Consider the following 23,186-nt stretch of genomic DNA (forward strand, 5'->3'; position numbering starts at 1 on the left):
TTTGTTCCCACACACACACAGTGGTTTTGTTCCCACACACACACAGTGGTTTTGTTCCCACACACACACACACACAGTGGTTTTGTTCCCACACACACACACAGTGGTTTTGTTCCCACACACACACACAGTGGTTTTGTTCCCACACACACACACAGTGGTTTTGTTCCCACACACACACAGTGGTTTTGTTCCCACACACACACAGCGGTTTCGTACACACACACACACAGCGGTGAAAAAATGTCAGTTTTAACTCATGATATTGAAGGCATTAAATGATCAATTAATAACCCAATTAGCCCAAAACATGGTATTATACTCATTGTCAGAGTCCAAGACGCATTGCAAGTAATTGCCATTGCTTGCTGGTTGTTACTAAAGCTCCTGGATGAACTGAGATGTCAAACTGGGACATACATTTTAATAGCAACCATATCACCTAGTCGACGTATGTGAATTGCTTCATAAAACTGCAAAGTCACTGCATCAGAATGTCTAAACAAGTCAAATTGCAGTGTAATCTTGACTACAAAAAAAAAAAATGAGGCATAGATCTTGATCCTTTCTTACAAGATCGAAACCGAGTGCCAAAGTTAACAAATGACTGGTCGGAGTATAGGAGTGAGTAGGCTACTAGAAATCCTTGTATTTGTTATTCCCCTCGTGCTGATCTTTGTCCAGCAGCTGCACTTGAACCAGGAGATGCTTGTTGTGTTTAGTTCAGTGTCATTGAGTCAATGGTTGTTGAGAAATGATGATGTTTTGTGGTCTAGAAGAGGAATCGGAAAAGGACCTTGGGTCTTGTGGTCCTCGTATTGAATGCCATGGCGTAGGTTGGTACTAAATATTAGGTAGGCTAGGCTATTACAGTAAGATAAATAAAAAGGCACGTGACTACTAAATACATGTAATGACATGATCATTGAAGTCAGGGTCAGAACTTATTTTAGTATATTGATTAGCGCCACGTTTGACATTCAACCCAGAATTCTGTAATTGAGCCAAATAAATGACAGTTCATGGTGTCAGCAAATTTTTCAGGTAAAATATATAGGACTAGTATATAGGAATAGTAGTGGTTTTCAACATGTTTGTGATTAAGACTGAAAACCTAGGTTTATTCACTATGCTTTCTGTAATTAAGTTCTTTATTACACAAATGTTTGCTATGCTTTTACTATTTAGGGTAGGGTTCAAGACATATTTAGTAAGAAATATGATTTTATATATAAAATTGAATTTTTAAATCAAATGTAGGCCTATTTGAAACTCTATTCATAGATTCAGTGTTATCATTGGCTCCTCACTGAAAACAATAGTGTGATATCAATTCCAACCTGAATTGTACTGATATTAGGCTTTACAAAATACTGCAACAGCATGGGAGGGTAGAAATGAAATCGCCCTTGATTTGATATTTCATTATGCTTCATGGAAACAGTTCATTCTGCACCCATTGTGGTTATAATCCTGCAAAAGGAGTTTCTTCTGTCATTGTCATGAACGAGAATGGTCCGAAGTCATTTTCAGCTATACATCTGCACTGGTAACTTGCTTTTGCGTAGGATCTGAGTGAGTATATGTCTTGATACGTCCTTTAGACAAAAGGTTTCCAGAGCGAAGGACGGTCACACCACAGACCCAGAGCTTTGTACCATCCAACACACCCCCAGATTCTTGGCTAGCTGCTGCTGACGCCTGTAAGGTGTCAGATAGCGCACGTTTGGCTGTGCAGTGGCTTTGCAAATCATTATTACTACAATGTGCATATTACAGATACAATGTGGCAAATATTTTAATAAAAGCATATGGACAGAATTGCAGGGATTTTAGTTAACTTGCTAACTAAAGGAGAACGTTAGCTAGCGTTCAGAGAATAGCATGCCCTACGTTACGTTAGGCGCAAAAATTATTGTAATGTGAGCTAGCTTAGCCACCTTAAAAGGACTAGCCAGTTTGTTTCCTAACGTAACTTGCCAACATTAGTTGGTCAATTTACTGTGCAGCATGGTATGTTTAGAGAACATTTTTTTTAAAGGTTTTGAAGTCTTAAATGTATACGTTGAGAGAACAAAACAAGTCAATATAAAACAGCCAGCTGAGGCGAATGCCCTATTACCGTTTTCCCCTCCCCTGTGTTAGCTAGTTACGCGTCGCTATGAACATTGGCTAGCTGACGCTAGCTATCTAGCCAGTTGTCAACCAGTTTTGCCCTCGACACTAGCAGCACACGTTACAATTCTCCATATTCTTCTGCGCAAAAGCAACGTAACCACAATAAAATGCCTGTAACTAAATAGAAAAGGTCATACAAATGTGTATCTAAAGCACATGACATACCCCGCTGTGTCACAACATTACATTCTTTGAACGCAGTTACGTCAAAGTTAGCTACCTTGCTAGCTCACCAACTAGCCAGATGGCTAACTGGGTTCTGATCATTGGCAATAAAATAACAAACAAAAAAAACGATATAAATCTTACTTTCTGCTTACCTTTTCCAGTGCTTTTGGGTTCCGCTTGCTCATTCGTGTTCATCCATGAATATGAACAACGTAAGTATAAATAGGAATTTTCCTAAATATTCAACATGAACAGTAGCTAGCCTACGACTGTGTGACGTCTCTTTCCAGTTGTATTGCTGGGTTTGAAAACATCCCCAGTCCGTCCGTCTCCAAGAAAAGCCCAGCAAAACATGCAAACGTCTGTCCCATTGGCGGAGAGCAGTCATGTGGTCCACTTTAGCCCTGCCGAGCTTTAAAAAAAAAAAAAAAAAAAGGGTATACGTCTGCTGGATAATGGGGCTATGTCAAGCAGATTTACCTCATTTTAAACCATTTCTAAAACGGATAGAAAGGCTTTGGCACCATTAAACACCTTCGTTAGGGTAGCATGCACATTTATAGTGGTATTTTATATTCCGTTTAATAGACACCGGAATGGTGAGTATGTTTTGCTTGTTGAACCTTGTGAGTGCCATAGGAGAGGGAGAGAGAGGCGGTGACGTCATCTTTTCCGCTCTACTCTGCGGCCGGTGGGAATGTTCTCGATCATGTCGGATGAAGAAATAACACAAGGTAATCAGACTAGTACATTTGGAAACGTCCTCTCTTGTAAATTGTTTCAATACACTTTTTTTTTATGTAACTGAATGTATAGACTTGTGTACTAGTTCCGTAATGTATTGCATCATTCCTGCCGCTCTAGCTACATTGGATTGTCGTGGCGCAGTATATTTGCATTAGATGACTATTAAAACGCATGCGCGGTGGGGGGGGGGATATTACATTGCGGAAGAAAACAAGCTTAAAATCAGAGAGGGGGGAGGGGCAGTTGTTTATACACGGCGACGAGCCATCAGCATCCGGGCTTGAATGGAGATGACAGAGGCGGTTGTAACATAGAGGGGCCTTTGTTGGGGTAGGGTTTAGGTTATCATTGGCATGGTATTGAACATGAGGGCATTGCACCATATCTGTCAAGGCTATCTGCTTAAAGAGTCACTGCATCGCAACTGTAGGTTTTACATTGAAGAATTGTTTGTTGACATGCATTTTACTTTACCCTCAGTAGTTCAATTTCGCTCTCGATAAAATAAATCAAGAGATAATTGTCAAGAGATAATTAGCAAGTCTTTAAATCTCACCTGACACACAGAATCAGTGCAACACCAAGAACAATTAAATTTGTATTTTATTTACATTATTATAAATGCTCCACTTGACATCCTAGTGAGAGAGGTCTCCCCCCCCCCCCCCCCATGTTATATAGATGTACGTCCAACATACTCCCTATGTAGCGCACTAGACATGTCCTTGAGTGGCCCGGGCCAGGGCCCGGACGTGAACCCGATCGAACATCTCTGGAGAGACCTGAAAATAGTTGTGTAGAAGAGCCCTATGGGCCCTGGTCAAAAGTAGTGCACTATATAAGCGATAAGGTGCTGTTCATATATACAGTAGGTCTATGAATCGGTGCTCATTTTCAACCTAGATTTAACTTTATGCCAAAGAAAATAGCAAGGATATCTTCTAATGAGCTCAAATACAAATTGACACAGTCAGACACCAAAAGCACAATTAAATGGACATTTTATTTACATTATTATTATGAAGTTCATACACTTTGAACATCCTAGTGAAGTTAGTCCTGGGCGTCCTGTTGTTCAGGTGTTTATAAATCAGCTCTGACGCCAAAACCAGGTCCTGGAGGAGGCTCAGACAGAGATGTCAGTCCACCTGCTGGCTCACAGGAGAAACGGCCGTTCCTGGAAGATGAATAACAAAGAATTATTTACATTTAGGAAAATGTCAACAACAACAACAAAAAGTTCTCCTTTATATTAATTTCCAGCACGACCCCCAAAACATCAACAAAATGTGAAAACAGCATGTTTATGTTTTGTAGTTAAAAAGAGGAAGATGTTAAAATAATTATACAGTGCATTCAGAAAGTATTCAGACCCCTTGACTTTTTCCACATTTTGTTTCGTTACAGCCTTATTCTAAAAATTGATTAAATTGTCCCCGTCCCCCCCCCTTCAATATACACACAATACCCCATAATGACATCACAATACCCCATAGTGACAAAGCAAAAACTGGTTTTTATTAATGTTTACATAAGTAGTCAGAACCTTTTACTCGTTGAAGCACCTTTGGCAGCGATTACAGCCTCGAGTATTCTTGGGTATGATGCTACAAGATTGGCACACCTTTATTTGGGGAGTTTCTCCCATTCTTCTCTGCAGATCCTCTCAAGCTCTGTCAGGTTGGATGGGGAGCGTTGCTGCACAACTGTTTTCAGGTCTCTCCAGAGATGTTAGATCGGGTTCACGTCCGGGCACTAGCTGGGCCACTCAAGGACATTGAACTCTTTGGCCTGAATGCCAAGTGTCACGTCTGAAGGAAACCTGGCACCATCCCTACAGTGAAGCATGGTGGTAGCAGCAGCATGCTGTGGGGATGTTTTTCAGCGGCAGGGACTGGGAGACTAGTCAGGATCGAGGCAAAGATGAACAGAGCAAAGTACAAAGAGATCCTTGATGAAAACCTGCTCCAGAGCGCTCAGGACCTCAGACTGGGGTCGAAGATCCACCTTCCAACAGGACAGCGACCCTAAGCACACAGTCACGATAACGCAGGGGTGGCTTTGGGACAAGTCTCTGAATGTCCTTGAGTGGCCCAGCCAGAGCCCAGACTTGAACATCTCTGGAGAGACCTGAAAATAACTGTACAGCGACACTCCCCGTCCAACCTGACAGAGCATGAGAGGATCTGCAGAGAATAATGATTAACTCCTCAAATACAGATGTGCCAAGCTTGTAGCGCCATACCCAAGAAGACTCGAGGCTGTAATCGCTGCCAAAAGGTGCTTCAACAAAATACTGAGTAAACAGTCTGAATACTTATGGAAATGTGATCTTTTTTAATGATAAATGTACTAACATTTCTAAAAACATGTGTTTTGCTTTGTCATTATGGGGGTATTGTGTGTTGATTGGGGGGGAAACAATTTCATCCATTTTAGAATAAGGCTGTAACGTAACAAAATGTGGAAAAAGTCAAGGGGTCTGAATAATTTCTGAATGCACCACACACACACACACGAAACAATAGTTTACTTAGATCTCTATCAATTTCTTTGCTAGATTCAACGATCAACCGGTTGTAAAAAGAACCAGTGTTTGTCAAAACGTTAGTCTTCATAGTTCACTGCTAGACAAGTAACACATGCTGTTACATTGTATGGATAGGCACCAGTCCGGTACTATGTCGTCGACACAGTTCAGTGCTGAACAACATGCTGTTACATTGTATACTAGTTAGGGCCCTGTGTTTCTCGCAATCATGCCACATGCCTGGACTTTAAACATTTTTTTTTTTTTTAATTAAAAGGTTTTTCATCAAACTTCCCAAATTCTTGGTCAGATGGTCTAGCACCATCCTCAGTCAATTGCTTACATTTTAAAATAAAGGATCAAATATTACTACGACGCGCAAAACACAGGACCGTAAATATGATATGAGGCGATAGACATTCATACCTGGGTCCAGGCAGAGGGACTTTTCCAGCTTTCAGCTCATCGATGATCTGATCAATGTCTTTAGGACTCAGGTCCTCCTGTAAACAAGAGGGCAGCAACACATCACAAAGCAGATCCATATTCAGACAATGAAACTATCCTAATACATCATAAAACCAGTCTATTTACTCAGTAAAACCATCCTGACACATCATAAAACCAGTCTATTTACCCAGTAAAATCATCCTGACATCGTAAAACCAGTTCGATAACCTAAATGAGCTAGCGCTGCGATGCATGGTGAGGTTCTTGGCCATTCCCAGATCTAGTATACTCACGTAGTAGTTGTCGTTGATCTGGACCATGGGGGCGTTAACACAGGCACCAAGACACTCCACCTCTATTAGAGAGAACATCTTGTCTGACGTCATCCCTCCTACCTTGATGCCTGAGGAGGAGGAGGAGGAGGAGGAGGAAGATGTTTAGGCTTTTAAGACTGATCTGATGGAAAGATTGGTGAACTGATCCTAGATCAGTTTGTGCTATTGTCAACCCAAACATGTTCTGCATGACAATTGGATAAAGAGTTGGCAAGAGAGCAGAAACCGACTGGAACCCGGCATCTAGACACTAGAAAAGCAGAAACCGACTGGAACCCGGCATCTAGGCACTAGAAAAGCAGAAACCGACTGGAACCCGGCATCTAGGCACTAGAAAAGCAGAAACCGACTGGAACCCGGCATCTAGACACTAGAAAAGCAGAAACCGACTGGAACCCGGCATCTAGACACTAGAAAAGCAGAAACCGACTGGAACCCGGCATCTAGACACTAGAAAAGCAGAAACCGACTGGAACCCGGCATCTAGACACTAGAAAAGCAGAAACCGACTGGAACCCGGCATCTAGACACTAGAAAAGCAGAAACCGACTGGAACCCGGCATCTAGACACTAGAAAAGCAGAAACCGACTGGAACCCGGCATCTAGACACTAGAAAAGCAGAAACCGACTGGAACCCGGCATCTAGACACTAGAAAAGCAGAAACCGACTGGAACCCGGCATCTAGACACTAGAAAAGCAGAAACCGACTGGAACCCGGCATCCAGACACTAGAAAAGCAGAAACCGACTGGAACCCGGCATCCAGACACTAGAAAAGCAGAAACCGACTGGAACCCGGCATCCAGACACTAGAAAAGCAGAAACCGACTGGAACCCGGCATCCAGGCACTAGAAAAGCAGAAACCGACTGGAACCCGGCATCCAGACACTAGAAAAGCAGAAACCGACTGGAACCCGGCATCTAGACACTAGAAAAGCAGAAACCGACTGGAACCCGGCATCTAGACACTAGAAAAGCAGAAACCGACTGGAACCCGGCATCTAGGCACTAGAAAAGCAGAAACCGACTGGAACCCGGCATCTAGACACTAGAAAAGCAGAAACCGACTGGAACCCCAGCATCTAGACACTAGAAAAGCAGAAACCGACTGGAACCCCAGCATCTAGACACTAGAAAAGCAGAAACCGACTGGAACCCAGCATCTAGACACTAGAAAAGCAGAAACCGACTGGAACCCAGCATCTAGACACTAGAAAAGCAGAAACCGACTGGAACCCAGCATCTAGACACTGCACAAGAACCGACTTCATATTCACAAGAAAATTGACCGTAGGTTTAGCTATCATCGTTAAGTAGTGAAAAATAATTTTAAATCGATTCTTAGTTCTCCTAGATCTCCGAAGCTAGCTTAAATGCTTGACTCTAAACAATCCATTACTGTTGAGTACACTGGGGTTGGGCGATATTACAATAGGCAGCATCCATCTACGACGATTGACAGCCATTGTCGATTGGTAACAAAATCGTAATGTGACAGATTATGGTTTACCGTATTTGACAGCAGAACAGTACATGGTCCCCCTCTATCATCTCATCTCCCAGGGATAGGATGGATGGGTGGTACAAGCAGCAGTGGTCTCTCTCTCTCTCTCCTCTCTCTATACAGCAGTATGTCGACTAACTACACTATATACACACAGCAGTATGTGGACTAACTACACTATATACACACAGCAGTATGAGGACTAACTAAACTATATACACACAGCAGTACGTGGACTAACTACACTATATACACACAGCAGTATGAGGACTAACTACACTATATATACACACAGCAGTATGAGGACTAACTACACTATATATACACACAGCAGTATGAGGACTAACTACACTATATATACACACAGCAGTATGTGGACTAACTACACTATATATACACAGCAGTATGTGGACTAACTACACTATCTATACAGCAGTATGAGGACTAACTACACTATACAGCAGTATGTGGACTAACTACACTATATATACAGCAGTATGAGGACTAACTACACTATATATACAGCAGTATGTGGACACCTCTTCAAATGAGTGGATTTGGCTATTTCAGCCACACCGTTGCTGACAGGTGTATAAAATCGACCACACAACCATGCAATATCCATAGACAAATATTGGCAGTAGAATGGCCCTTACTAAAGAGCTCAGTGACTTTCAACGTGGCACCGTCACAGGATGCCACCTTTCCAACAAGTCAGTTTGTTCAATTTCTGCCCTGCTAGAGCTGCCCCCCGGTCAACTGTAAGGGCTGTTAATGTGAAGTGGAAACGTCGAGGAACAACAGCTCAGTCAGGAAGAGGTAGGCCACACAAGCTCACAGAACAGGACCGCCAAGTGTTGAAGAGCATAGCGCTTAAAAAACGCCTGTCCCCGGTTGCAACACTCACTACCGAGTTCCAAACTGCCTCTGGAAGCAACGTCAGCACAAGAATTGTTAGTCGGGGGCGTCATGAAATGGGTTTCCATGGCCGAGCAGACGCACAGAAACCTAAAATCACCATGCGCAACGCCAAGCATCAGCTGGAGTGATGTAAAGCTCGCCGCCATTGGACTCTGGAGCAGTGGAAACGGGTTCTCTGGAGTGATGTAAAGCTCACCGCCATTGGACTCTGGAGCAGTGGAAACGGGTTCTCTGGAGTGGTGTAAAGCTCGCCGCCACTGGACTCTGGAGCAGTGGAAACGCGTTCTCTGGCGTGTTGAATCACGCTTCACCATCTGGCAGTTCGACAGACAAATCTGGGTTTGGCAGATGCCAGGAGAACGATACCTGCCCAATGCATAGTGTCAACTGTAAAGTTTGGTGGAGGAGGAATAATGGTCTGGGACTGTTTTTCATGGTTCGGGCCCCTTAGTTCCAGTTAAGGGAAATCTTAACGCTACAGTATACAATGACATTCTAGATGATTCTGTGCTTCCAACTTTGTGGCAACAGTTTGGGGTTAGGCCCTTTCCTGTTTCAGCATGACAATGCCCGGTGCACAAAGCAAGGTCCATACAGATATGGTTTGTTGATATCGGTGTGGAAGAAATTGACTGGCCTGCACAGATTCCTGACCTCAACCCCATCGAACACCTTTGGGATGAATTGGAACGCCGACAACGAGCCAGACCTAAATCGCCCAACATCAGTGCCTGACCTCACTAATGCTCTTGAGGCTGAATGGTAGCAAGTCCCCGCAACAACGTTCCAACATCTAGTGGAAAACCTTCCCAGAAGAGTGGAGGCTGTTATAGCAGGAATGTTCCAACATCTAGTGGAAAGCCTTCCCAGAAGAGTGGAGGCTGTTACAGCAGCAATGTTCCAACATCTAGTGGAAAGCCTTCCCAGAAGAGTGGAGGCTGTTACAGCAGCAATGTTCTAACATCTAGTGGAAAGCCTTCCCAGAAGAGTGGAGGCTGTTATAGCAGCAATGTTCCAACATCTAGTGGAAAGCCTTCCCAGAAGATTGGAGGCTGTTACAGCAGCAATGTTCCAACATCTAGTGGAAAGCCTTCCCAGAAGAGTGGAGGCTGTTATAGCAGCAATGTTCCAACATCTAGTGGAAAGCCTTCCCAGAAGATTGGAGGCTGTTACAGCAGCAATGTTCCAACATCTAGTGGAAAGCCTTCCCAGAAGAGTGGAGGCTGTTACAGCAGTAATGTTCCAACATCTAGTGGGAAAGCCTTCCCAGAAGAGTGGAGGCTGTTATAGCAGCAATGTTCCAACATCTAGTCGAAAGCCTTCCCAGAAGAGTGGAGGCTGTTATAGCAGCAATGTTCCAACATCTAGTGGAAAGCCTTCCCAGAAGAGTGGAGGCTGTTATAGCAGCAATGTTCCAACATCTAGTGGAAAGCCTTCCCAGAAGAGTGGAGGCTGTTATAGCAGCAATGTTCCAACATCTAGTGGAAAGCCTTCCCAGAAGAGTGGAGGCTGTTATAGCAGCAATGTTCCAACATCTAGTGGAAAGCCTTCCCAGAAGAGTGGAGGCTGTTATAGCAGCAATGTTCCAACATCTAGTGGAAAGCCTTCCCAGAAGAGTGGAGGCTGTTATAGCAGCAATGTTCCAACATCTAGTGGAAAGCCTTCCCAGAAGAGTGGAGGCTGTTATAGCAGCAATGTTCCAACATCTAGTGGAAAGCCTTCCCAGAAGAGTGGAGGCTGTTATAGCAGCAATGTTCCAACATCTAGTGGAAAGCCTTCCCAGAAGAGTGGAGGCTGTTATAGCAGCAATGTTCCAACATCTAGTGGAAAGCCTTCCCAGAAGAGTGGAGGCTGTTATAGCAGCAATGTTCCAACATCTAGTGGAAAGCCTTCCCAGAAGAGTGGAGGCTGTTATAGCAGCAATGTTCCAACATCTAGTGGAAAGCCTTCCCAGAAGAGTGGAGGCTGTTATAGCAGCAATGTTCCAACATCTAGTGGAAAGCCTTCCCAGAAGAGTGGAGGCTGTTATAGCAGCAATGTTCCAACATCTAGTGGAAAGCCTTCCCAGAAGAGTGGAGGCTGTTATAGCAGCAATGTTCCAACATCTAGTGGAAAGCCTTCCCAGAAGAGTGGAGGCTGTTATAGCAGCAATGTTCCAACATCTAGTGGAAAGCCTTCCCAGAAGAGTGGAGGCTGTTATAGCAGCAATGTTCCAACATCTAGTGGAAAGCCTTCCCAGAAGAGTGGAGGCTGTTATAGCAGCAATGTTCCAACATCTAGTGGAAAGCCTTCCCAGAAGAGTGGAGGCTGTTATAGCAGCAATGTTCCAACATCTAGTGGACAGCCTTCCCAGAAGAGTGGAGGCTGTTATAGCAGCAATGTTCCAACATCTAGTGGAAAGCCTTCCCAGAAGAGTGGAGGCTGTTATAGCAGCAATGTTCCAACATCTAGTGGAAAGCCTTCCCAGAAGAGTGGAGGCTGTTATAGCAGCAATGTTCCAACATCTAGTAGAAAGCCTTCCCAGAAGAGTGGAGGCTGTTATAGCAGCAATGTTCCAACATCTAGTGGAAAGCCTTCCCAGAAGAGTGGAGGCTGTTATAGCAGCAATGTTCCAACATCTAGTGGAAAGCCTTCCCAGAAGAGTGGAGGCTGTTATAGCAGCAATGTTCCAACATCTAGTGGAAAGCCTTCCCAGAAGAGTGGAGGCTGTTATAGCAGCAATGTTCCAACATCTAGTGGAAAGCCTTCCCAGAAGAGTGGAGGCTGTTATAGCAGCAATGTTCCAACATCTAGTGGAAAGCCTTCCCAGAAGAGTGGAGGCTGTTATAGCAGCAATGTTCCAACATCTAGTGGAAAGCCTTCCCAGAAGAGTGGAGGCTGTTATAGCAGCAATGTTCCAACATCTAGTGGAAAGCCTTCCCAGAAGAGTGGAGGCTGTTATAGCAGCAATGTTCCAACATCTAGTGGAAAGCCTTCCCAGAAGAGTGGAGGCTGTTATAGCAGCAATGTTCCAACATCTAGTGGAAAGCCTTCCCAGAAGAGTGGAGGCTGTTATAGCAGCAATGTTCCAACATCTAGTGGAAAGCCTTCCCAGAAGAGTGGAGGCTGTTATAGCAGCAATGTTCCAACATCTAGTGGAAAGCCTTCCCAGAAGAGTGGAGGCTGTTATAGCAGCAATGTTCCAACATCTAGTGGAAAGCCTTCCCAGAAGAGTGGAGGCTGTAATAGCAGCAAAGCGGGGGGCGACCAACTCCATATTAATGCCCATTAATTTTGGAATCAGGTGTCCACATACTTTTGGTCATGAAGTGCATCTTGTGTCTACTACTAGCAGTCAAAAAAACAACATATCCTATATTCCCTTCTCTCTCCATTCTATGAGTAGGACTTTGGTCTACAGGCCACTTCCATCGTTTTATGCATGACTTTATCCCAATCAAACAATGAATGTAACGGAGTTGCCTATCACAAACCAAATGTCCAATAACCCATCCTCCGACTGGCCTATCACAAACCAAATGGCCAATAACCCATCCTCCTACTGGCCTATCACAAACCAAATGTCCAATAACCCATCCTCCTACTGGCCTATCACAAACCAAATGGCCAATAACCCATCCTCCTACTGGCCTATCACAAACCAAATGTCCAATAACCCATCCTCCTACTGGCCCATCACAAACCAAATGGCCAATAACCCATCCTCCTACTGGCCTATCATACAACCCCTCCATGTGAGGTCAAAAAAACAAAATGGCCACAGAGACACATGTTCATCTGTCATATACACAATAATAAAAATAATAAAAAAAATCAACATCTGTTTTTCCATCTTCACTTTGATCCCCTTCATGTCTGGGTCCGCCTGTTGATCTCTTACCCAGTTTGTTCTGGATGGCCTCCAGGATGCTGTCGGAGTCGCAAAGCATGCAGGGAGTTGTAGTGCAGATCTGGATGTGGTACTTGCCCACCGGCTGCCTCAGGAACATGGTGTAGAACGTCGCTACCTCATAGATCCTCATCGGAGGGACGTCAAGCACCTCGGCCACCTGGGAGAGGAGAGGAAAAACGGAGGCTCATTAACAACAAAAGGTGTAGCATTGAGTTGAGCGTAACCAGTCCTGTAATGGATGATGGACTCGGTTTCTAAAATGGCTCGTCGCCTACTGATCACGCCCCTGGTCTGCAAATAGAGATTCTATCTATTATGAAATGTACATCAGCACATCACTCATCCATTCTGATTATGTCTATTTAAAATATGTTGCTACAAAAGCAAACCAGATTAACATACTCTATCATAAAGCAAACAGATGCCCTCAGTCGGGATATTGTTCATGGCTGAGATGGGGATATTGATTGATTTACCTTGTTCATGGCTGAGATGGGGAGCCATCCATGCTGTCTCTGAGCCAGGTCCAACACGGGGATGGTGGCGGCCTGTTTGTAGCCCTCTGGGTACATACTAATGATAGCATCAATCCTCTAAAACAACAAACATCTTTTATTAGTGAGGGGTATTATGATGTGGTTTGTTGATAAGAACAGAGAATGTGATTGTTTATAAAAGCTTCCTTCATAAAAAAAAAATGAGTTAAAAGTTGTGAAATTGATGTGATTTAACATTGTAATAAACCTTTGTTTTTAATAGTTTTTTTTGTTTGTTTAGTCTTGATTTGCAGTCATTTTCTTTTAAATAATAATGCTCTGACATCATCCACTCACCTTCAGGTTGTCCACAGTGAACTCAAAAGGAGTATCTGGGTTGTTGTCAGGTGTGTCTCTGTGCTACAGTGAAAAGAAAAACAGCAGATCAATATAATGATTAGTCAGTTTTACAGAAATCCTACCAGTACCTGCCAAACTAAAAACATATTATATTAGTTAAAAAAAATGTCAAATTAGTAAAGCTACCAACTCATCAGGAAAAGGACAATCTCCCCCATAGATCACTATGGGAGAGGAAATCCCAAGACGATTGAGATATAGCCTCTGTCTACACCAATAGGAGTGCTGTATCCAACAACATAAGCCGAGTTCACAGGAAGACCAATTCAGATTTTTTTTTTCTCACTAATTTGTCTTTTGACCAATTAGATCAGCTCTGAAAACAATTGTGTACAAAGTACTGATGTGTGATTGGTCAAAAACACCAATTAGTGGAGAGAAAAAAATCTCAGAATTACACACCTTGTGTAAACGCAGCCATATTGGCACTACAGGGAATGTGCCACTGCCCCCTGGTGAACAGTAAATACTCCTATCCTGTTTTAATTCGGGCTAAAATGGTCATTGTGAAAATGCACAAGCCATGGTTGTAGCTCACGTAGGAAGGGCTTTGTTGAATCTGTTCTCTTAAGACAATATAACATGTCTCTCTGCCAAGGGACTGTTACCATGCCATGTTTCCATCACCCGAGCAGAAGCAACAACCACGTGATGTTTCAACCACTAACACATGACATCTAGTGACGGGAGATCGTTTGTTTTTGTATATACAGTAGAGTATCGCAATGTATATATATATAGTAGAGTATCGCAATATATATATGTGTATATACAGTAGAGTATCGCAATATACACTGCTCAAAAAAATAAAGGGAACACTTAAACAACACAATGTAACTCCAAGTCAATCACACTTCTGTGAAATCAAACTGTCCACTTAGGAAGCAACACTGATTGACAATAAATTGCACATGCTGTTGTGAAAATGGAATAGACAAAAGGTGGAAATTATAGGCAATTAGCAAGACACCCCCAATAAAGGAGTGGTTCTGCAGGTGGTGACCACAGACCACTTCTCAGTTCCTATGCTTCCTGGCTGATGTTTTGGTCACTTTTGAATGCTGGCGGTGCTCTCACTCTAGTGGTAGCATGAGACAGAGTCTACAACCCACACAAGTGGCTCAGGTAGTGCAGCTCATCCAGGATGGCACATCAATGCGAGCTGTGGCAAGAAGGTTTGCTGTGTCTGTCAGCGTAGTGTCCAGAGCATGGAGGCGCTACCAGGAGACAGGCCAGTACATCAGGAGACGTGGAGGAGGCCGTAGGAGGGCAACAACCCAGCAGCAGGACCGCTACCTCCGCCTTTGTGCAAGGAGGAGCACTGCCAGAGCCCTGCAAAATGACCTCCAGCAGGCCACAAATGTGCATGTGTCAGCATATGGTCTCACAAGGGGTCTGAGGATCTCATCTCGGTACCTAATGGCAGTCAGGCTACCTCTGGCGAGCACATGGAGGGCTGTGCGGCCCCCCAAAGAAATGCCACCCCACACCATGACTGACCCACCGCCAAACCGGTCATGCTGGAGGATGTTGCAGGCAGCAGAACGTTCTCCACGGCGTCTGTCACATGTGCTCAGTGTGAACCTGCTTTCATCTGTGAAGAGCACAGGGCGCCAGTGGCGAATTTGCCAATCTTGGAGTTCTCTGGCAAATGCCAAACGTCCTGCACGGTGTTGGGCTGTAAGCACAACCCCCACCTGTGGACGTCGGGCCCTCATACCACCCTCATGGAGTCTGTTTCTGACCGTTTGAGCAGACACATGCACATTTGTGGCCTGCTGGAGGTCATTTTGCAGGGCTCTGGCAGTGCTCCTCCTGCTCCTCCTTGCACAAAGGCGGAGGTAGCGGTCCTGCTGCTGGGTTGTTATTTTTTTACTTTTACTCAAGTATGACAGTTAGGTTCTTTTTCCACCTCTGGTTGCGCTCTCTGTTCAGCCTTCACATTTCCTCTCGTGTAATTTGCAAAAGAGACTAACTAGCCTTTCGGGGGAAATCTTCAAATATAAGCATTCTATAATTAATAAGCGAGGAGATCAGAGGATTTGATCCTGATTTGATAACCCTCACAGCTTTCCTCCAAATCACAATGTTAAATCAATTTTTTTTTAACTGACAGGAAAACATAACATAATTCATCAATTTGATTGTAAACATAAACATTGGGCAGAACAGAGGGTTCCTGTTTATTGCATTTTGACCACCAGCCAATGGGATCACATCACACCAGAGAGGTTCTCGCCATTCAAAAGTTCCCCGCCAGTTCATTGTGAACGCTGTATATCCAGCAAGCAAGAGCAAGGTGCTTCTTTCCTCAAATATATATTTTGGTTTTGCTCAAAATTAGTAACCAACCTGCTTTTTCCATGACATAGACTGACCAGGTGAATCCAGGTGAAAGCTATGATCCCTTATTGATGTCACTTGTTAAATCCACTTCAAAATCAGTGTAGATGAAGGGAAGGAGACAGGTTAAAGAAGGATTTTTAAGCCTTGAGACAACTGAGAGATGGATTGTGTATGTGTGCCATTCAGAGGGTGAATGGGGCAAGACAAAATATTTAAGTGCCTTTGAACGGGGGTTTGGTAGTAGGTGCCAGGCGTACCGGTTTGTGTCAAGAACTGCAACGCTGCTGGGTTTTTCACACTCAACAGTTTCCCGTTTGTATCTAGAATGGTCCACCACCCAAAGGACATCCAGCCAACTGGACGCAACTGTGAGAAGCATTGGAGTCAACATGGACCAACATCCCTGTGGAACGCTTTTCAACACCTTGAAGATGAAGAGGCTGTTCTGAGGGGAAAAAGGGAGTGCAACTCAGTATTAGGAAGGTGTTCCTAATGATTTGTCCACTCAGTGTACATTGCTACTTCTGGGACACACACTACCGCTTCAATAAGATGAATACAGAGGAGGAGGAGACAGGAGATGCCAGCGCCAGCAGAGATGTATGTAAAATATTGGGCCAACCAACATATTTAGTAATACTATAGCTGTCTCTCTTCCCCCATTCAAACTTTCCTTGTCAATTAATTTGATAGGCTACATTATTTTAGCATTATGCTATTATGTAGCCTAGACCTACTTTCTGATTGGCTACAGCCTAGATTTGAAGGTGAGCCTAAGTTTTGAATAAGTTTTTAGGAAAGGAGAAATGTGAATTGCATCTGAGCTGTTCTGGTGTCTTTGACGGACGGGTCCTTTTAGGGTTTGTGAGTTCACTAATTCTCTCCATTCAGAAAGATTATCCTAAAGAATCCAGTCTGGACTTCATCTGTTAATAAGAGAGGATGGACAAATAATATAACTGAAATTAGAATAACTTATATTTTTAAACCGATATGACGATTAGCAAAAATTTCAGACACCTCGACTTATTCCCCCCCAAAATTTTACAGCCCGACTTCAAAATGGATTAAATAGATTCTCTCACCCATCTACACACAATACCCCATAATGACATCACAATACCCCATAATGACATCACAATACCCCATAATGACAAAGCAAAAAAAACAGGTTTAGACATTTTTGCAAATGTATTAAAAATAACATCACATTTACATAAGTATTCAGACCGTTTACTCAGTACTTTTGTCTAAGCATCTTTGGCAGTGTTTACAGCCTCGAGTCTTCTTGGGTATGACACTACAAGCTTGGCACACCTGTTTTGGGGGAGTTTCTCCCATTCTTCTCTGCAGATCTTCAAGCTCTGTCAGGTTGGATGGGGGGCGTTGCTGCACAGCTTTTTTCAGGTCTCTCCAGAGATGTTTGATCGGGTTCAAGTCCAGGCTCTGGCTGGGCCACTCAAGGACATTCAGAGACTTGTCCTGAAGTCACTCCTGCGTTGTCTTGGCTGTGTGCTTAGGGTCGTTGTCCTGTTGGAAGGCGAACCTTCGCCCCAGTCTGAGGTCCTGAGTGCTCTAGAGGTTTTCATCAAGGATCTCTCTGTACTTTTCTCTGTTCATCTTTCCCCTCAATCCTGACTAGTCTCCCAGTCCCTGCCGCTGAAAAACATCCCCACAGCATGATGCTGCCACCACCATGCTTCACCGTAGGGATGGTGCCAGGTTTCCTCCAGACGTGACACTTGGCATTCAGGCCGAAGAGTTCAATCTTGGTTTCATCAGACCAGACAATCTTGTTTCTCATAGTCTGAGAGTCTTTTGGTAAACTCCAAGCGGGCTGTCATGTGCCTTTTACTGAGGAGTGGCTTCTGTCTGGCCACTCTACCATAAAGGCCTGATTGGTAGAGTGCTACAGAGATGGTTGTCCTTCTGGAAGGTTCTCCCATCTCCACTGAGGAACTCTGGAACTCTGTCAGAGTGACCATCAGGTTCTTGATCACCTCCCTGACCAAGGCCCTTCTCCCCCGATTGCTCAGTTTGTCCGGGCGGCCAGCTCTAGGAAGAGTCTTGGTGGTTCCAAACTTCTTCTATTTAAGAATGATGGAGGCCACTGTGTTCTTGGGGACCTTCAATGCTGCAGAAATGTTTTGGTACTCTTCCCCAGATCTGTACCTTGACACAATCCCACACAAATTATCAAGGAACCTACTCGGTACAACCCTAAATACGTAACCATGGCCACCCTCTTAGATATCATCCTGACCAACTTGCCCTCTAAATACACCTCTGCTGTCTTCAACCTGGATCTCAGCGATCACTGCCTCATTGCCTGCGTGCGTAATGGGTCCACGGTCAAACGACCACCCCTCATCACTGTCAAACGCTCTCTAAAAACACTTCAGCGAGCAGGCCTTTCTAATCAACCTGTCCCGGGTATCCTGGAAGGATATTGACCTCATCCCATCAGTCGAGGATACCTGGTTTCTCTTCAAAAGTGCTTTCCTCACCATCTTAAATAAGCATGCCCCATTTAAAAAAAATATATAACTAAAAGATATAGCCCTTGGTTCAACCCAGACTTCACTGCCCTTGACCAGAACAAAAACATCCTGTGGCGTTCTGCATTAGCATCGAATAGCCCCCGCGATATGCAACTTTTCAGGGAAGTCAGGAACCAATATACTCAGTCAGTTAGGAAAGCTAAGGCTAGCTTTTTCAAATAGAAATTTGTTTCCTGTAGCACTAATTCCAAAAAGGTTTGGGACACTGTAAAGTCCATGGAGAATAAGAGCACCTCCTCCCAGCTGCCCACTGCACTGAGGATAGGAAACACTGTCACCTCCGATAAATCTACAATAATCGATAATTTCAATAAGCATTTTTCTATGGCTGGCCATGCTTTCCACCTGGCTACCCCTACCACGGGCAACATCTCAGCACCCCCTGCAGCAACTTCTCGGGCCGACTCTTTTCTCTGTATATATCAATGATTTTGCTCCTGCTGCTGGTGATTCTCTGATCCACCTCTACGCAGACGACACCATTCTGTATACATCTGGCCCTTCTTTGGACACTGTGTTAACAAACCTCCAAAGGAGCTTCAACGCCATACAACACTTCTTCCGTGGCCTCCAACTGCTTTTAAATGCTAGTAAAACTAAGTGCATGCTCTTCAACCGATTGCTGCCCGCACCCGCCCGCCCGTCCAGCATCACTACGCTGGACAGTTCTGACTTAGAATATGTGGACAACTACAAATACCTAGGTGTCTGGTTAGACTGTAAACTCTCCTTCCAGACTCACATTAAGCATCTCCAATCCAAAATTAAATCTAAAAATCGGCTTCCTATTTCGCAACAATGCCTCCTTCACTCATGCCGCCAAACATACCCTCGTAAAACTGACTATCCTACTGATCCTTGACTTCGGCGATGTCATTTACAAAATAGCCCCCAACACTCTACTCAGCAAACTGGATGTAGTCTATCACAGTGCCATCCGTTTCGTCACCAAAGCCCCATATCCCAATATCACCCACCACTGCGACCTGTATGCTCTCGTTGGCTGGCCCTCACTACATATTCGTCGCCAAACCCACTGACTCCAGGTCATCTATTAGTATTTGCTAGGTAAAGCCTAATCACCATAGCAGCACCCACCCGTAGCATGCGCTCCAGCAGGTATATTTCACTGGTCATCCCCAAAGCCAACACTTCCTTTGGCCACCTTTCCTAGTTCTCTGCTGCCAATGACTGGAACTAATCGCAAAGATTACTGAAGCTGGAGTCTTATATCTCCTTCTCTAACTTTAAGCATCAGCTGTCAGAGCAGCTTACCGATCACTGTACCTGTACACAGCCATTCTGTAAATAGCACACCCAACTACCTCATCCCCATATTATTAGTTACCCTCTTGCTCCTTTGCACACCAGTATCTCTACTTGCACATTCATCTTCTGCACATTGCTAAATTGTAATTACTTCGCTACTATGGCCTATTTATTGCCTTACTTCACTGTATATAGACTTTTTCTATTGTGTTATTGACTGTACGTTTGTTTCTCCCATGTTTCTCTGTTGTATTATTTGTCGCACTGTTTTGTGTGCCACAGGTGTGTGCCTTTCCAAATCATGTGCAATCAATTGAATTTACCACAGGTGGACTCCAATGCAGTTGTAGAAACATCTCAAGGATGATAAATGGAAACAGGATGCACCTGAGCACAATTGAGTCTCATAATAAAGGGTCTGAATACTTATGCAAGTAAGGTATTTCTGTTTTTTTATACATTTGTAAAAATGTCAGTTTTTGCTTTGTCATTATGGGGTATTGTGTGAGGGGGGGGAAAGTATTTAATCCATTTTAGAATAAGGCTGTAATGTAACAAAATGTGGAACAAGTGAAGGGATCTGGATATTTTACGAATGCACTCTCATATTTACACAAGTACTCACACCCGAGTCAATACTTCGTAGTAGCACCCTTAGCAGCGATTACAGCTGTGAGTCTTTCTGGGTAAGTCTCTAAGAGCTTTCTACACCTGGATTGTACAACATTTGCCCATTATTCTTTTCAAAATTCTTCAAGCTCTGTCAAATTGGTTGGCTAGACAACCATTTTTAGATCTTGCCATAGATTTTGAAGCAGGTTTATGTCAAAACCGTAACTAGGCCACTCAGGAACATTCAATGTTGTCTTGGTAAGCAACTGCAGTGTAGATTTGGCCTTGTGTTTTTGGTTATTGTTCTGCAGAAAGGTGAATTCATCTCCCAGTGTCTGGTGGAAAGCAGACAACCAGGGTTTCCCTCTAGGATTTTGTCTGTGCTTAGCTCCATGAAGTACATTTTTTTATCCTGAAAAACATCCCAGTCCTTAACGATTACAAGCATACCCATAACATGATGCAGCCACCACTATGCTTGAAAATATGCAGAGTGGTACTCAGTAATGTGTTGTATTGGATTTGACCCAAACATAACATGTATTCAGGAGAAGTGGTTTCCTTCCTCTCCGGCAATTGAGTTAGGAAGGACGCCTGTATCTTTGTCATGACTGGGTGTATTGCTACACCATCCAAAGTGTAATTAATAACTTCACTATGCTCAAAGGGATATTCAATGTCCTCTTTTTATTTGACCAATAGTTGTCGTTCTTTGTGAGGCATTGGAAAACCTCCCTGGTCTTTGTGGTTGTATCTGTGTTTGAAATTCACTGCTCGACTGAGGGACCTTACAGATAATTTTATGTGTGTGGGTACAGAGATGAGGTAGTCATTCAAAAAATCTTGTTAAACACCATTATTGCACACAGAGTGAGTCCATGCAACTTATGTGACTTGTTGCCATAACAAAGGGGTTGAATACTTATTGACTCAAGACATTACAGCTTTTCATATAATTAATTTGTTAAAAAAATAAAATATCTAAAAACAATTTAACTTTGACATGATGTGATATTGTGTGTAGTAGGCCAGTGACCCCAACAAAATCTAAATTTAATCAGTTTTAAATTCAGGCTGTAATATAACAAAATGCGGAAAAAGTAAAGGGGTGTGAATACTTTCTGAAGTACATGTGAGGAATGACGACAGGTGCCAATTTCCGTTTCTTTTCCTTCATTTATAGGATGCAACTGAAGTAAACGTAGCTCAATTGAATCTTGTAAGCTAATATTTTTTATGATTTCTCTCTCATTACGGAGTCCTCTCTAGCCACATTGAACAACATGATCTTGTATTGACACTGCCTTCTCACAAGGGAATTAGCGCAGCAGATCATAGCTTTATTGTTTGTTGTTGTTCTTAAAATTCTCCTTTTCTATATTGCACCAAATTTGCACACACCCTATATTCCATAGTGTTGTCATGGAAAATATCCAACCAGCAATCAACAACTGTGCCGTAAATACGTCTGCATATTGAACGTTAAGATTGCCGAAACGCCAGTCTCTTTGGCAAATGACAGGAATGGCAAGGAGTGGAATGTTAGCTAAAGAGACTGGTACCCAGACGAGCCTTGTGGTGTCATACATCCAAATCTCGTCTTGGGTGGTAAGAAGCCTGGGCTTCTGAGGCTAGTCACATTAAGGATATAGTACAGTAAGGCTTTCTGACTAAGCTCTCTGATGAAACGTCTGGCTGAAATCAGCGAGGTTACAGATCCTACACAGCAGCACTCACCACAAAGATGCCCCCAGCTCCAGCTCTGGCAGCGGACTGGTGCAGACTCCTGACCTGCCTGGACTGAGAAGTTGGACCATTGACAGAACAAGAGACAGAGAAGAAGGATGTTAATGTGTGCATAAGGTTTGATTCTATTAAATACCAGCCCAAAACGAATTTATTATAGACTTCAATACCAACAGGACAATTTGGCAGTATGAGGAATGCGGCACCAGTTATAATTACGACCAGTGTGATTCAAAACGATTACGAAGTTGCAAGGTAGCCGTGAAGCTAACTAGCCAAGGAACAGTGTATGTTTGTTTACTAGTAAGCCAGCAAACTATGCAAGGCTCTTTTACGCTGGCTAACTCAGTTAGCTAGTTAGCCAGTCAGGAAGCTTTAGCTAGCGAACTGACAAGGACAAGATATATTTTCATAATCGTTCAATCAACATTATTGTTCATATTAATATTTTACTAAATCATTACTCTAATGAAAGTGTAACATTGGCTGGTGTAGCTAGCTACTAGCTAGCTAGCCAGTCCGCTAGCTAGGCCGCTTGCCCTTGTCAAGTGTCATGCAACATATTTCATTAAATTCTCATAAAACGTAATGATTCTTAACTGATAATGTTAGCTTAACATAAGTACATTGTTATAACCATACCGTTTGCGATACAACAGATCGAATTGCAGAAGTTAAAAACATCTTCACAGCGTAGTTTTGTCCGGTTGATACAACACTTATTGGACGACAGCAAGGGCTGACATCGATTTACGGTGCTCTCGATTGAGAGGGTCTGGTTTACGCAACGTATTTACTTCTGAAGTGAAACTAATCGACCACAGATCAAAAATGATCAGAAATGTGACACTTATTACAATTTATTTTCTGTCCAAATGTATCTCCATTTACGTGAACGATCACATAAGATTATTAGGTTGATTTAACATTCAGTACTTGCATGGACATCTGTATTTTTCTGTATACTCCATTGTTCAGCAATATCAGCGTCTTTAAAAAAACTGGTGACATAGATGGAACGTTAAAACA

General features: G+C 43.4%; 2 protein-coding genes across 2 annotated transcripts in view; both read right to left on the reverse strand.

The window, feature by feature from the left end:
* Positions 1 to 2,703, reverse strand: part of LOC120043291 (ankyrin repeat domain-containing protein 12-like) — an 85,816-nt gene extending 83,113 nt beyond the window's left edge. The window contains exon 1 of the mRNA XM_038987915.1: positions 2,499 to 2,703. The gene's annotated coding sequence lies outside the window, so the exon portion shown is untranslated. The remainder of the gene's footprint in view (positions 1 to 2,498) is intronic.
* Positions 2,704 to 4,077: 1,374 nt separating this feature from the next.
* LOC120043296 (NADH dehydrogenase [ubiquinone] flavoprotein 2, mitochondrial-like) lies at positions 4,078 to 22,931 on the reverse strand. Its single transcript, XM_038987919.1, has 8 exons — positions 22,800 to 22,931; positions 22,149 to 22,211; positions 13,561 to 13,623; positions 13,204 to 13,320; positions 12,716 to 12,884; positions 6,367 to 6,476; positions 6,050 to 6,126; positions 4,078 to 4,270 (listed from the first exon to the last, which is right to left on the reverse strand). Exons 1-8 carry the CDS (start codon positions 22,839 to 22,841, stop codon positions 4,177 to 4,179), a joined length of 735 nt encoding a protein of 244 aa, XP_038843847.1. The 5' UTR covers positions 22,842 to 22,931; the 3' UTR covers positions 4,078 to 4,176.
* Between the last annotated feature and the right edge of the window lie 255 nt (positions 22,932 to 23,186).

The sequence above is a fragment of the Salvelinus namaycush genome, unplaced genomic scaffold (assembly GCF_016432855.1).
Source record: "Salvelinus namaycush isolate Seneca unplaced genomic scaffold, SaNama_1.0 Scaffold89, whole genome shotgun sequence".
NCBI classification, from domain to species: domain Eukaryota; kingdom Metazoa; phylum Chordata; class Actinopteri; order Salmoniformes; family Salmonidae; genus Salvelinus; species Salvelinus namaycush.

Bases quoted from the DNA above. Each gene is read 5' to 3' on its own strand.
- LOC120043296 (XM_038987919.1), bottom strand. From the start codon at position 22,841: ATGTTTTTAACTTCTGCAATTCGATCTGTTGTATCGCAAACG. The intron at 22,212-22,799 runs GTATGGTTATAA...CCAACTTCTCAG, and splicing joins GATCTGTTGTATCGCAAACG to TCCAGGCAGGTCAGGAGTCT. The intron at 4,271-6,049 runs GTATGAATGTCT...TTCATCTTCCAG, and splicing joins GTCCCTCTGCCTGGACCCAG to GAACGGCCGTTTCTCCTGTG.